Below are 16,273 nucleotides of genomic sequence, written 5' to 3' on the forward strand. Positions count from 1 at the left end.
TTGCATGTTGTGTTTAACTGTAGTTTGCTTAACTAAGGTTGGTTGAATAAGTATCAATTGGCTGAATGTTCAGATTGCACTAAAATATAAATCATAGCATTTGGGATATAACAGCTGGATTCACGCAACATGCTAAGCCAATTGGAGAAATGTGCATATTTTCTGGAGGCCTATGGATATATGAGGTTGAAACATCTTCATGTGAATTACAAACTGAAAGCTAAAAATGCTTGTTTCAAAACTTGATTATTAGAATGGATATATTAACATGAAGTAAACCTTTCTTTTAAAGAATCCTCACCCATGGGACAAAGATTGCTTATTTCCTCTTACCTAGGGGTGTCACACTCAATGCCCAGGGGCCGGATCCAGCCCATAGGGTTCTTAGATCTGGCCAGTGGGGTCACCCTGGAAACAGCAAAGGACTGGCCCATAGTGCCTCTGCCAGCAAAAACAGAGCCCAGGAGCTCCCGAACTCCATTTTCACTGGCAGAGGTTGCAGGAGGCTGTCACAACTGAAAATGGAGCTTGGGAGCTCTTTTTTGCTGGCTGAGCGCTCCGGCCACCACAGGAACCCCTGACACAAGTGATGTTGAGCCTCCCACCCCCCACGTCAAACACAATCCTGATGCAGCCCTCAATGAAATTGGGTTTGACATCCCTGCTCTTACCCATTAGCTTCCTTTGTGCCAACCCACGGTCCACTGCATAATGTTGCAATCCTGTCCAAACTTCTTGCAGAATGCAGGATCAGAAATTTCAGTGGAAGAAGTACAGCAATGAATAGCTATACATTTAATTGGAAGACCAGGGCTAATAACAGAACTGCTGGAATGAAAGGAACCATCAGGTTATCAAGTCAGCTTTAAATAAGAGATCCCTTATTTAGCAATGAAATCGTGCAATTTTTCCCTGTACAAAGATTTGATCGCGATATTGCTTGTTTACTGATGGTACAGGTAATCCTCAACTTACGATCAGAGTTGAGCCCAAAATTTATGTTGCTGAGTTAAGTGAGTTTTGTCCTATTTTGTGATCTTTCTTGCCACAGTTGTTAAGTGAATCACTGCAGTTCTTAAATTAGCAGCAGAGTTGTTAAGTGAAGCTGGCTTTCCTGTTGACTTTGCTTGCCAGAAGTTCACAAAAGAGGATCACCTGACCCCAGGACACTGCAACCATCATAAATATGAACCAGTTATCAAGCATCCGAGTATAAAACCTATGACCATGGTGATGCTGCAATGATCATAAGCGTGAAAAATAGTCATTAGTCACTTTTTCGGTGCTGTTGAAACTTTGAACGGTCACTAAATGACTGTTGTAAGTCAAGGACTACCTGAAATTGGTACTAGGAATTCCATCGCTAAGCGTCACAAGGCACAACATCGTGGGCCCACCCCAACTTCTGAAAGTAGTCTAGGCGAATCCATCAGGCTGCAGTATTTAACAGTCATGTTATCACCATTTGCGACATCCCGCCAGCTTCCCCACTGACTTTACTTCTTGGAAACGTGCAGTGAAGATCACAAATGGCAATCACGTGATCGGAGGAATGCTGTGATGATTTAAGCTATGAGGAGCTATCATAAATCCCCCTCATTCAGCACCATTGTAACCAAGCAGTTCCTGAATGACTGAATGTTAAGTGAGGACTAATGTATATATATATATTTTTCTATACCTTTTTTCCCAGGAAAGGAAGAATCCACAGACCACTTGGTAAGCATTTGTGTACTTATTTTTAAGGGAATATAACTAGTGTTCTTAGCATGCTTCTGTCCATCCAAAATGATGAGAAGTTCACAAGAATCAACATAGCCAGCTTTCTTCTCAGTTGTTAGTTCATAAAACTGAAGAGTTACTGAGAAAACATCAAAATTTTATTTTCTTGTACAACAATCCAGGCCAATCAATGATGGACTTGAGAAAAACAACCTTGTTTTTCATCTTCATTGCAAGCTGCATCTTTGACAGGACCTCTAGCTTTCTTTGTGCCCCACCAGTGTATTCTCCCTCCAGATTAATTTTTAATGTCACATGGGGATAACCAGAACATTAGCATGCAGTTGCTTCTACTGTCACAACATCAATTAGATTCCAACCCCCAAATAAGTGTTGGCCATTGATAAAATCCTATATGGCTCAGGTCCATATTATCTTAGGATCCATCTGTTCCAGGTGAAATCTGCCTAGCCCAGGGATCTGCAATCTTAAACACTCAGAGAGCCATTTGGACCCATTTCCCACAGAAAAGAAAACACCGGGAGCCACAAAACCTGGATGAACATGGCCAACTCAACATCACTCCCATCCTGTCACATTATCCGGCCCCCGGGACACGCTTACCCAGGTTTTGTGGCTCCCGGTGTTTTCTGTGCTTCTTGCACCACCTTGTGCAGCAGAATTAAATCTAGTGTGCTCCACAATGGGGGAGATGGCTTCCCATCCTTGTCCTGGAGCCCATTATGACGCAGAGTATTGCCTGCAGCCAGGCTGGGCCAGTGTCTCTGGGCAGAGAACAGGTTGCGCATCTCCCTGAGCAACTGAGGTGCGCACAGCACCAACAAGGGCCGGAAGAAGCGCCCATGCGATGAGGCAAATACAGGAGCACTTCGCTCCTGCTCTGGAGTATGAAGTGAGTCTCCATCCACCATTGCCCTTACCTTCTCAGGCCAGGGAGGGTGAAAGGCCGAGCCAGTGAGTAGTAGGTTTATCCAACATGGAGCCATAGCCAGGGGACGAAAGAGCTGCGGGTTGCTGATGCCTGGCCTAGCCTATGCATTTGGGCAGGAAGCAGTTGCTTAGGAACCCACCACCTCTGCAAAGAGCAAAGGAAAAAGGATATGTAGGCAAGCCTTCTCTGTAGCTGTCCCTCTGTTTTGGAACATTGTAATCCATTGTAATAACTTTTAAAGTTATTTTAACAATGTTTTACAATGTAAAAACATTGTAATAACTTTTCACCTTAGGGGCACAATGAAGACGTCATTACTGACCCAGGCGATAAACACATAGGTGGAACAGAATTTAGCTAAATTAAATGGAGAGGCATTTTTGATGTGTAAGATTGTATTATTAACATGCATCTCCATTTGAACATTTCTAGAATTTCAGAGGTTTTTTTGTTTAATACAATTACTATTTCCTACCAAAAAGGGTTATTTCTTTATTTTGCAGATACCTGATAACGAGAAAATAAACTCTACAACTGAAGCCACTGCTCCTCCTCAGGACAGACTGCCTGAAACTGCGGAGGGAGAGAATTTGGAGATGGGCAGAAGGGAACAAGACCCTGTCCTTCCAAATAGGCCATCTGTGCCATCATCACCTGAGGCTGCTTGTTCAAATGGGCAGTCCAGTGGAAGGAACAATGTAGGTATTTTTCAGTAGAAAATTGCTAGATAATTAATAGTTACTACTGTTCTGTGGGCTCTTCCATAGCAGAACAGTTTGAAATAATATGTGTTCACTTACAGGTTGGCCTTTTATGAATATATTAGGCCTGCGTGAGGCAACTCTGCTTTGTTTTGAGAAAACATTATGTGCCTCAGGAACAACACAGTTCTCTTCAAAGTGGTTTGTGCTGCTTTGTGGTCTCTTCCAGTGGATGGCCTGAAGAAGCTTCTCTGCGTAAGCAGCATGCCTGGAGAGACCTCTTTAGGCTATTGAAACTGCTGGATGAAGCCTTACAAATGAGGCAACATAGCATGGTTACTTCTAATTTTAGATGCCAGTGGAGATTTAAAGCAGATTTTAAAAGATGGTTCACACAGATATTCACTGAAGGAAAGCAATCCCTTGAAGTTTTGTACAGCCATAAAAACATGTAAGGTAGGTTAGAGAAACGATCATTATAACAACAGGTAGAATTTCATCTAAAAATACCAGCTGAAACTTGCAGTACTTTGAAATAGCAGCAGAGGGCTCAACATAGTAACATATAGTAAAATGACCTGCTTAAATAATAGGGTTCTAACAATAGATGTTGAAGGATTTAGATGCCTTTGTCCTGCAAAGCGATTTGTCACACTAGGAATTTGCTGTGTTTCTGTGGCTGGAGATAACCGGATACAGGCAGGCATTAAGCAGTAAAAAAAAACCCCACTAACTGCTTGCCTTGATCTGCTATGTTGACTGCTAGCTAAAAAGGTTCACGAGAAAATCCAATTTTTTCTAGTGTGTGCCAATATGACTAAGATCAGTTTTGTCAGGTCCTGAGCAACTTTATGGGAAGAGATATTTCCTGAGATATTCTGGCCTCAAAATGGCCACCAAACCTCAAGTCAATTTCCATGTTTCTCTAGGACATGGGTGTCAAACTTGCCATGTCACATGACGGATTGTGACATTTTGTCCCTTCATGGAGCTGGGGTGGGTGTGGCCTGCACATGACATATCTGGCCTGCAGGCTGCCAGTTTGACACTCCTGCTCTAGAACTGTTATATTAGTAGCAACATTTGCATCCTTCATAATTTGGACCTGTACCTTTTCTTCTTCCTTGCCCCTCTATGCTTTAACCGAAGCCTTTGCCTCCACAATAGCACTTGACATTGTTATTCTAGGTAGTCAAAATGAAAATGGACTTAGAGATGCCGCAAGAAACAAGGTTTTGAAACACATAGTTAGAATGTAAGAAAACACTTCTGGCCTTGATATCTGCCTCTTTATCATCTGCTTTTTTGCCATCCTATCCCTTAAAGTGAGCTTTATAAAGTAACTGCAGCCTTTAAAGATTAACACCCCCCCCCCGCCCCCAATTATGATTTCATTGAGGACAGGAAAGTGTTGTGGTGTTGTTCTTATTGTGCATCCAAGGGTTTATAGAAAACATTGGTATATTCCTTTTAGAATCAAAGTACATACAGCTTAAAGCAGAAAACCTTATGCTTCTGCCCAAAAATTCCTGGTAGAATGTTCTTTTACAGTTACTATTTTAAAACAATTATTTTCTGTTGCATTGCCCTGGCCCTAGCTTCTTCTGCAACTCCCATTAAGGATTCCTTCAGAATTCTCCAGCAGAATGCAAACTAATTCCGCACCATCAATTATTTCAAAAGAAAAAAATACAAACATTTTAGAAGAACATTCTTGCTTCATATTCTTCCCCTCCATGGTTACCTGGAAAGATGCATTTATTTTTGCAGCATGGGATTTGCATGCTATTTTGGATTAGCTGCATAAAGAAACATACTGCACAAACTTTCTTACTGAGTGTCAGGGAGATAATCGTAATTAAAATTTCTATTAAACAAAGAAGTTGAAGATCCCTCTTAAAAGTTAACAAGTTTATCAGTTGTAGTTTCCCACTTACAGATCTGGTCAACAAATAACATTAAACTCTAATGTGGTTTTCTTTCATACCAGATTTTATGCCCGCTGTCAGTGTAGTGGCGATGAGCTTCCAGGCTAACAGGCTGTGATCTAATTGATATCCTGATGTTTTGCCAGCAACCGTGTCTGGCATTTTCAGAGGCAAAGTAATCTGCTGTGCAGTGTATTTCTTGTCAGGTCACAGGCAGCTGCGCAGAAATTGAATGCGCTCACTTTACTTCTGAAGATGCTAGTCATAGTTGCTGGCAAAATGTCAGGATATCAGATAATTAGACCACAGCCTGTTAGCCTGGACATTCCATCACTTTGATGTGATTTGTTTGCTTTCAACTTAGCATGTGATATATGATTTGTACTTTCTTTTTTCTAGTAGTGTCAAAAACAGAATGGAATCATCTTACGTTGAAGTTTAAGGTTTAAGTTGAATCTGAGAAACAGAAAGGTTGCTTAAAATTTGTCGGGTGCACTTTGGAATCCATTGAATAAATTTCACTATGTTTCTCTGATTATCTGTTTAATTCAGGGGTGTCAAACTCAATTTCATTGAAGACTGCATCAGGGTTGTATTTGACCTCGGCGGGTGGGGTGTGTGGCCAGGATGGGCGTGGCCAGCTCGACGTCACTTGTGTCAAGGGTGCCTGTAGTGGCACCCTTGAAAATGGTCTCCTGAGCTCCGTTTCACTGCAATGGCCTCCTGCAACCCCCTGAGCTCCATTTTTGCTGGCAGAGGCACCATGGGCCAATCCTTCACTGTTTCCAGGGTGGCCCACGGGCCAGATCTAAGCACCCCATGGGCCAGATCCGGCCCTTGGGCCTTGAATTTGACCCCCCTGGTTTAATCTGTTAAAAAAAAATTTGCTGTGTTGAGTCTTATGATTTTTTAAATACTTTGAATTATATCCTTTTTTTTTAATTTTTCAGGTACAGAGCTCTAACAAACCTGCAGTAAGGTTTAATACTTCTTGTATGGAAAGTGAGTAGTTCAAATAACTATTTTACAGATTATCATCCAATAAATCATATTGAACAACATTTGTAACCCAAGTACAAAAAATATGTTAATATTGACAATTAAATTACATTTTCAATTCTTGATAATTTAAATTAATCTCCTAAATCAAATAAACAGCAAAAGAAGCTTCTTGAGCAAGTATGTAAATGATGCACTTGTTGGACATCATATTAAGAGTGACTATAATGATTCTGTTCTGAGTGCAAGGGAATACTTAAATGTCTCAATCATCTTCTTGAAATATTGTTGAAGTATTAATTCCATCCAATATTTTTTAAACTGTTCATGCTACTAGTTGGATTCTCAGTTCCCATAAGTCATGGGTCCCCAATCCCTGGATCGTGGCCTGCTATTGGGCCGTGAGCTGTTTGGAACTGGGCTGCAGAAGTGATGGGTGACTGCGCATTTGTGTGCGTGTGCTCTCCATTTGCACCAGTGGCAAACGTGAGTGTCCACTGCTCGCGCAAATGGAGATAGGTGCACTTACTGGCGGTTGACGCAGAACTTACAAAATTAACAGAACAATTTTTCCTCCAGCTCTTAAAGTAATGTTCCAGCACCAAGTACTTATTTTCACATTGAGTTATTTGGAATTATATGTATTTCAGGTCAATAGCTTTATCAAAAATAAACTACAAATGGTTATTAAGGTGAATTCTTTCCCTAAACTGCAATTACAATGAATAGATGCTACAGCTTAACTCTATTACAGTTAGGAATGTGCAGTCATAAATTTGGCTGAAATTATCGCACAAGAGCAGCAGCTGCAGCACCCCCTCAGATCCACAGAACATTCCACTACACAGCAAAAATCAGAGAATGCACTATGTGAGTGTACTGTTTTATCTCCACATACACAAGACCATTCAAAGTTACTGAAAAGCATTGAAAATAGTGACTTATGCTTTTCACTACTGTTGCAGCATCCCCATGATTTCATGGTCAAAATTCAGATGCTTGGCAAGTGGTTCATATTTATGACGGTTGCAGTGTCCTGGAGTCATGAGATTCCCCCTTCTGACAAGCAAAGTCAATAGAGATTACAGATTCACTTAATAGCCATGTTATTAACTTAATAAATGCAACGATTCACTTAACAATTGTGGCGAGAAAAGTTGTAAAATGGGACAAACTCACTTGACAAATGTTTCACTTAGCAACATAAATTTTGGGTTCAGTTGTGGTTATAACTCAAGGACTACTTATACTTTTTTTTAAAAAAAGAAGGAATGCATGCTTTTGAAAATTAAAAGTTCAGCCAATGCAGCCAAAAGTCAAATATATACATTGAAGAAAAATGTGACGTTTGTCCTGCAGGTCATTTGAAATGCCATATAAATACATAAGCATGTGAATCATGTAAAATTCTTTTTTTTTTAATCTAACATATATTTTTATTTGCATTGCAGGGTTGGAGGAGGCTTATTTTCAAACAAAGGACATAGTGGTACCAGATTATTGGAAAACACTTATGAGGAAATGCGGCTTATCAGACAATGACCTACAGAGCATAAAACATGATAATGCTCAACATTCTGATGAGCAGCGTTATCAGATGTTAAGAACTTTGCGAGACAGGAATGGAGTTGTTTCTGCTTTTAATAAAATATTTGCCAGCCTGAAAGAAATGCAGCTTAATGGTATTTATGAAAATCTAATAAATGAACTTAAAAGTAAACATTTAATAATAAAGGCGACTGAAGACTAATTTAGCTTTTATTTCTTTATTTTTGACTATGCAAAAACCGGACAGAGAAGAGCCTGTCTTTTTATGCATCAATTTACTTTAGTGCATGTTCCCTTGGCTGAGGATGTGTAAACTGACAACACGGTTGTTGAAAGAAATATCGATCCCCTTTGGGAAATAAAATGCTCCATATCTGAGTGGGTGAATTTTGCAACATTCAAACTTTACAATGGATAATGTAAGAACCAATAAGAGCTTGGTCGGTGTTTGGAAATTACAGGTTTTTGTGTGATTCTGTACTGTTCTCTCTAAAAATGCTATTGTGACCAAAATTCAGTATTCAATATTATGTGAACTGCTAATATACCGCAGGCTGAAGCTGGATACAGTAGTTTTCTATGGAATCAGAGTCATGTAACCTGTTGGTTAAGTGGAATTTGACTATGCAAAACTTCTTGAAATATAATCCACTGGAATCAGGCAGGAACTGTGTTCCCATTTGCTACTATAGTATGAAATGACTGATAGATTGTAATACTTCATTTGTGATCTTATATACAAAGAGTGTGCAGTGTCATACTCTGTAACTTTTGTACATATTTTCTAATAAAAAAATTATTTCTGATTCCTTTATTGTGTATGTCAATGGGAAGTGGGCCAGGGAATCAAATGAAATTTGAGTGGAGCAAGGAATAATTTTAAATAGTATAGCATTTGTACACATAGTTTACTAGGAATACATACCACATGAAACTCTGGTTTGTTGAATAAACTGTAGTGATCTGCATAGTCACCATCATTGGCTTCCTATCTTATGCTACTGTGAAAACAATCCAGATTATTGCTTAGTGTAAATCTTGCCATCTATTGCCCTGTTTCCCCGAAAATAAGACCTCCCCGGATAATAAGCCCAATCGGACTTTTGAGCGCATGTGCTAAAATAAGCCATCCCCTTAAAATAAGCCCTCCCCAAAAATATTGCAACACAGCAGCAGCCACGAGATGACCATGCTCGCCGCCTCCTGCACCTCAAAAATAATAAGACCTCCCTGAAAATAAGGCCAAGCACTCATTTCGGGGGTCAAAAGAAACTAAGACCCTGTCTTACTTTCGGGGAAACATGGTAAATATGAACACAATTTCATTCTTCTACACTAAGCACCATACATTTGTTAGTTTTTATAATTACTCTTAATTTTGGAAGCCAATTATACCAATTACAAAAAAAGTGCACAATATGAAAAATTTCAGAATATTATACCATATATGGGATATTATTTGGGTCCAATTGTATCATAACACTGACAGATGTTCTGCCAGCAGAATAAATTGTTACGCCTACTAATACTCTGCACACAATTGAAAACTATCCTGAATGCTTGGAGAAACCCCCTAAATCAGATTTGAGAGGTGATAAGAAAAAAACTAAAACTTGCACTGAATACAGGTAGTTCTACAACAATTCAATTAGTGATCATTCAAAGATGCAAGGGCACTGAGAAAAAGGGATTTATGACCATTTTTCACTTTCAGCATCCCTTGATCATGGGATGAAAACTCAGATCCTTGGCAACTGATTCATATTTATGACCGTTGCAGTGACCTGGAGTCATGCGATCACCTTTTGTGACCTGATAAGCAAAATCAATAGGAAAACCAGATTCACTTAGGAACCTTGTTACTAACTTAACAATTGCAGTGATTCTGGCAAGAAACACTATAAAATGGGGAACATTCATTTAACAATGGGCTTGCTTAGCAACAGAATTTTTGGATTCGACTGTGGTTGTAAGTCAAGGACTACCTGTATAAGAAATATGCTTACTTAAAGCTACCTAGTAGACCTCTGAATGTAAAACAATTAAATGATTAACTACTACTAGAGCAGCTAACTTGTTTCAATTTATTACTCTGGAACACAATCAAAACAATGGATACTTAAATTTAGAGACCCATCGTGGCATAGTTCACAAACAAAGTAAGCAACGTTAATTTATAAGAAAAAAAATTCAGTCTCTTGTTAGATAATACCTACACTAAAAGTAACCAGCAGAAAAAAAACTAATTTTGCCGTGTCCTATTTTGTAATAAGTTTGATAAAAGTTGTTTTTGACTCCACTGAAGAACTACAGGTGAGTTTCAGGAAAAATTGCCTGAAGGTGAAATAAACATTAAGTGATTTGGGATGAAGCTGAAGTGAGAGAAGGGTTGGAATATTTTTAAAGATTCATCTCAACCTGGTGCTGCTCTTGCAGGATCCAATCTGGGTCTGTCACCGGTTTTTGCACTCATGCTGGAGCTCATCTTAGGGAACTTCTCTCTAGCAGAATGTGCACATGTTACACTCTCTGCTAAAGAGAAGTTCCCTGAAAATAGGCCCCAGCACAAATCCAAAAAGCTCAGAAGAGTAAACCTCTGGTCCCCGGGACTGACCCAGACTGAATCTTGCAACATTATCCTGGGACATGTATATTTGCCTTCACTCATGATGCTAATATGACAGAAGAATAGTTTTGAAACATACTATGTTAATGTAGGAGAAAGACTGGCAAAAAATCATAAATGCTATGAGAATGTTGAAAAATAATATTACTAAAGATGGGAGGAAAATATTTTAAGGTGCACAAATTCTGTTAGAAAAGTAATACTAAGTGTTACAAGAAATGTTTGTCCAAAAACCCAAGCGATTAAGACTTAGAAAATAAGCTCCGGTGAATTCCAAGTCCTGCCTTAGCAATGAAAGCCAACTGGGTGATTTAGGGCCAGTCACACTCTCAACTCAATTCACATCTCAGGATTGTTGTGGGGAAAATAGGGAGAGGAAGGTGTGTTGGATATTATGTTCACTGTCCTGAATTATTTCTGAAAATAATAAAGGTGGGGTATACTGTAAGTAAATGAATAAATAAATAATGTAAGATTTTGAAATACAATGTTTAGAAAATGATGTACTGTTGGTATTTAATTCTAGATAGACTGGCAAAAATGTAGAGGGATTTCGAAGAAATGTTTGAAATGGAACCAAATTCCAAATACATTCAATCATTTGTGGTGATCTTTTAAATATGTTAAATCATATTGGACAAATATATTGACAATGCAGACAATATTTAAAACATAAATATTAATGAAACCTGAAGCTTAACTTCTAAATATTACTGACAAACCAATCAAAAAACAGTTTAGGACATTATATCTTTACTTGGTGACCACTGCGAGAATTGTATATGATAAGTATTGGAAGTAATTTTCTGTATTGGCTTTCCTGCTTAGCTTTTATAATTCTCCCTTCTGCATTGCCTTCTTATTGCTTTAATCTTGTCCTATAATATAGCAAACGTAATAGTAATACATAATAATATTAATTATTTGTATCACCATATATTTCTATTCTCTGTTTTCTGTTTTGGCTTCTGATTTCTACCCACTTATACATTTTATTCCATACTTTATAGAAGTTCTTCTCTCTTTTTGCTCTATTGTCATTTTATCCATTTCTGCGCATTCGAATATTTTCCTGATTGTAGTTTCATCTGTGGGTGTATTGATTTTTTTCCAGTTTTGTGCGAAAGCAATCCTGACCGCAGTGAGTATGTGTATGATTATGTATTGGGATTGTTTATCCATTTTTTGGTCTAGTAGTCCTAATAAGAATGCTTCTGGTTTATGTTCTATTTTTCGCTCAGTAATTTCTTCCAACCATTTCCGAATTTTGCACCAGTACTTCTTGCGATGGCGCACGTCCACCACATATGATAGAATGTTCCAGGCTTGTGGCTGCATCTCCAACATTTGGGGGATAAATTTGGGTACATTTTGGCCAATCTCGCTGGAGGCAAATGTCATCTATAAAACATTTTATTGAGTTTTTCTTTGTAAGCTACTGCCGTCGTAAATTTATAATTTCTTCCCCTAGTTTATCCCATTTTTCTAACTCTATATTATGACCAAAATTTCTTCCCCAGCTAATCATTATCTCTTTTACTATCTCTTCCTCCATTTTATATCTTAGAAGAAAATTATATAATCTAGTAATCATTTTCCTCCTATTCCTAGTAATATTTTATCTAATTCCATTTGTTTCTCGTGTATTCCGTATTGTTCCTGATCTTTTTTAAATCTTGTTTTAATTTGTAAATAGGGCCACCATTCCATATTTATTCCTTGTGTTTTCAGATTTTGTACTGATTTTAGTTCTCCTTTTTCATCTAAGAGCTCTGAATATCTTACCATTTTACTGAGATCTACGTATAGTATTTGGATTTGTCATTGCCTCCATCGTTGATACCCAGATTGGGATTTTCAGGTAGTGTTTTTTTTTCTTCCCCAGACACTAAACAGGGCATCCCTTATTATATGTCTCTGGAAGTAGGAATGAGATTTATTCTTTCCTTCCCAGAAGAAGCCATGCCAGCCTAGTTGGAGATCGTGGCCTTCTAGCATAAGGATTCATAAAATGGCAAGATTAACTGCTCAGATTAGAGGCAATAGATTAGATAAATTTATAAGAGACTGGAAACCATTTGTGGATTTTCTACCTGTTAAATACAATGACAAATGGTTAACTGATTTGAAGATTAGTTTTAATTTTGCGGTAATCTATGACTGTTCATACACATACGTACACATACACACACACGTCTCTCTCTCTCTGTGTATAATTTCCACATCAGGGATATTAGTTTATATAATTATATTTTTATTAAATACAGATGGAAAAGTGTATAACTATTTGTAGAATTTGTAGAAAGGGAAGGGAATATATTAGATTTTTGATGAATCTTTCAGCATTCAGCCAGGGTTGATTTTTTAAATATATATTTAATGTTAGATGTACTTCATATTTGGGGTGGGTAGGTGTTGTACACATGGTTTTTCTCTTTGTTGTTAGTGTTAGATATTTGTTAATCTTTTCTTTGTTTTGTATTTTCTTTTGCATTAATCTTTGTTTTGCATTTTAGGCAGTAAACAAACATTTGAATGAGGAAAAAATTATGTAAGAGTGTTTCTGTTTATTTGCTATATGCAAATCAAAGCTGGATACATCAGGAGAAGCAAAAAAGATTACTAGGAAATGGTGTGTTTATGTGTGTCTGTGTCTGTAAAACAATGGGAGTTGAAAATGAATAGGTGCTGAACGACCATAGGCCAGCGATGGCGAACCTTTTTTGGCTCGTGTGCCACAAGTGGGGGAAGCGCAGGGGGGTCATGTACGGGCGTGCCGCACCCATAATGCAATGCGCGACCGCCCCCCCAGTGCGCATGCACGCACAACAGGTGCGACCTCCCCATTTTTACATGCTTTTTTTGCCCTCCTCAGGCTCCAGAGGCTTTATAGGAGCCTGGGGAGGGCGAAAAGAGCCTCCCACGCCCCCCCCCCCCCGGAGGCTTCAGGGACCGTCCGGAGGCTTCCCTGATGCATTCGGAACGCTTAAAATGACCCTCCGAGCAAACCGGAAGTCACTTGCAGATTGCCCGGAGGGTCGTTTTAAGCGTTCCGAAGGCTTCAGGAAAGCCTCCGGACGGTTCCTGAAGCCTCCGGAGGGCCTCTGGAGCCTGGGGGGGTGGGGTGAAAAATGCCTTTAAAAAAGGGTGAAATCAGCTGGCCAGTGCGCACATGTGCGCTGGCCAGCTGACAGGGCAGCGCCTCGGGTGCCCTGACAAATGGCTCCATGTGCCACCTGTGGCACACGTGCCATAGGTTCGCCATCACTGCCATAGGCTGAATACGAAGGTGAATGACCAATATTTTAAATATATAATGAGGTGTTTGAGTATATAGATGACAAAGGGGATGACAAAGAAATCTGAGCTTGGATGGAGCTGATAAGAACTTGAAACAAAGCTGGGAATCAAGTAAGGATGGTTTCTAAGGATAGTAGAAGTACAATAAATTAGTCTTAACATTTTTCTACTAATCTCACACCTTCACTTTTTCAGGCTTAATATGTATCGCTCTTTTCTTATTCATCATAACAAAAGGACAATGTGATACAGCAGTGTGGATTTCAAAAGGCAGAGGGAGAAAAACAACATGGAGTTCCAAGTTTAGCAAAACCAGTGTGGTAAAACTGGTTACAGACTTAAATGGGTTTGATTCTACCAGGATTATGTTCACACAACATAAAGAAACAAACTAACTAGCCACGTTTTACTGTTATGTGTGTTATGTAAACACAGCTTGTATGGCTAGCTTATGGTTCAGTGTGTCATCCAAGCCTATAATGAATGCTTTTTAAGTGAAATGTTTATGCCACCAATTTTATTCTGGGTCACAATTATATTAAGAATGGATAAATGTGTTGCGCAAACACAGACTTAATATTTTTCAGGTTTCATATTATATCTTAATAACAAACCTGTGGCTTAGGTAAGCAGAGGTGCTATTTAATCTTTACTGTGGTTGAGAAGGTTCCTGTAAAAGATAGCTGAATCCCAACAATTATCTTTAAAGTCAGAACAGCATGCCAGGTAAGCTTAAACATGTAATAAATTGCAAATGTAAAAGTTATGTGGAAGAAAATTTAAAATATTACACAGAAAAGCATAAAATAATAAACTACTGTAATTCTTTGAGCCTAAAAGCAGATTTCTTCTCCCATGTTTTGGGCTTTTGTGCTTGTAGCCCCAGACAGTGTACTTATGTATTATTGATGAGATTTGCCATCTATTTATCATGTAAATTGTTATTTTTATATTGCTTGTATTGTGTACTACCTAGAGACAGATTGAAGTTGGATGATGGTTCAATCAGTCAAAAAAAAAAAAGTAAATACTGATAAACAGAAATCCAGGCTGTCTTTATTTAGAAAACTCTGGTAAATTAAAGTATATGATCATAAAAAGTTCTTTTACAAAAGGAAAATCTATTTATTAGAAAATAGCTTCAACTTTAGAGGGGAGGGATCTGCAGACTTGATTTGCTCAGTTTATAGGTATCTGAACTAATATAATAAATCACCATTAGTCAATTGCAAAAAGCAACTTTACTCCAGTTTATATTCTGTGATGATACCTTTAACATCATCAGCATCAAACAACAACATCTGTCTATCCCCAGTCCTTGGGAAGGACTGGGTAGATGGGTAAAAATAACAAATTGTCTAAACATCTGGCTGACTGATACTATAATAATAATGAAAGCAAAGATAACCCCAATAGTAAAATGCGCCATGGATGCAGTTCCAAAACATCTGGGTCTCCACTTGAACACCATCAGCATTGACAAAATCACCATCCGTCAATTGCTAAAGGCAGCCTTACTTGGAACAGCTTACATCCTGGTACCTGTATGATTATTAAACCACATCTGCTTATTCCAGTCCTCCGGAAGGACTCAGATGGAGAAAAACATTCTGGCTGACTGTGCGACTCAATCATAATAATAAACGTTTAAAAACGACGTAAAGAGCACAAATAAAGGAACATCAATTGAATTTGAAATAGTCCAAAATGCAAAGCAAGCGTCTTTAAAACCTAGGTTGCTCTAGCAATCCTAAGTACTGGAGTACTGAACAATTAGCCAATTAAAAAAAATAGACAAACGAGATTCTAACAAATCAAGGCAATTTGCGCCTATGATGGTGGATCCATTTCTTCTAATATCCTCGAAACAAGTGTCACATCTGCCTACTGTGTTCTGATGCGCTTTTTTTTTGTGAGGGCCCCTCCGCACATATTATTGCAATTGTCTACATACGGTGCTGCTTCCTAGGCTTTTAAAGCCTGCCTTGCCGGTGCATCGTCAGGTTACCTTGCGCCCACCAGAAGTGACGATCAGAGGTGGAGCTAGGCTTCCGGAAACGGGTCTTGGTTGCATCAGCTTGTCAGGCAGAGCAGCGTCTGACAAGAGACGGAGGAGGAAGAATGGCAGCAGCCGGTAAGCTTCAGCGTTTGGGTTCCCTTTCCTAAATAAAACGGGGCTGGGAATTATGGAATGTCCCGGAATTCCATTCTCAAGTCATATGGAAAAGGCGTCGCGAGGCCATAAAGATTGAAGCCGGGCGGAGAGCGCTTGCTTGATCGCCCGGCTCAGGTGGTTTATGATACAATTTGTGATAACCGCATCATTAGAAGCATCTGAGCTGTAGGTAATGTGTGCTGTGAAAGGACACCGAGTAGGGACTACTACAGCTATTGATTTCAGAGAAGGAAACGTAATCGATAGGCTCGATTAAGCTTAAAGAGAGCTTTTTTTTACGCCCCCAAAAGTGGATTTATCAGATTGAAGAATGTAGTGAAT

At 38.9% G+C, this 16,273-nt stretch overlaps 3 protein-coding genes across 5 annotated transcripts in view; all 3 read left to right on the forward strand.

The window, feature by feature from the left end:
• The window catches only part of LOC309386701 (tumor necrosis factor receptor superfamily member 10B-like), a 90,019-nt gene extending 81,363 nt beyond the window's left edge, over positions 1–8,656 (forward strand). The window contains exons 7-11 of one of the 2 annotated variants that reach the window (XM_081942381.1): positions 1,694–1,719; positions 3,178–3,372; positions 6,254–6,305; positions 7,754–7,984; positions 8,098–8,656. In XM_081942381.1, coding sequence (XP_081798507.1) covers positions 1,694–1,719; positions 3,178–3,372; positions 6,254–6,305; positions 7,754–7,984; positions 8,098–8,153 — 560 coding nt within the window. In that variant the 3' untranslated portion in view covers positions 8,154–8,656. Of the gene's footprint in view, positions 1–1,693; positions 1,720–3,177; positions 3,373–6,253; positions 6,306–7,753 lie in introns of both variants that reach the window. The other variant, XM_081942380.1, reaches the window with a different exon arrangement.
• The window catches only part of LOC309384049 (uncharacterized protein), a gene marked incomplete at its 5' end in the record, with an annotated part of 124,216 nt that overhangs the window by 97,703 nt on the left and 10,240 nt on the right, over positions 1–16,273 (forward strand). The window lies entirely within an intron of this gene.
• Positions 15,769–16,273, forward strand: part of CARS1 (cysteinyl-tRNA synthetase 1) — a 47,131-nt gene continuing 46,626 nt past the window's right edge. Inside the window, exon 1 of one of the 2 annotated variants that reach the window (XM_081942322.1) lies at positions 15,769–15,910. In XM_081942322.1, the coding sequence (XP_081798448.1) occupies positions 15,898–15,910 (13 nt within the window). In that variant the 5' untranslated portion in view covers positions 15,769–15,897. The remainder of the gene's footprint in view (positions 15,911–16,273) is intronic. The other variant, XM_081942321.1, reaches the window with a different exon arrangement.

The sequence above is a fragment of the Natrix helvetica genome, assembly GCF_964273705.1.
Source record: "Natrix helvetica genome assembly, chromosome: 1".
NCBI classification, from domain to species: Eukaryota; Metazoa; Chordata; class Lepidosauria; order Squamata; family Natricidae; genus Natrix; species Natrix helvetica.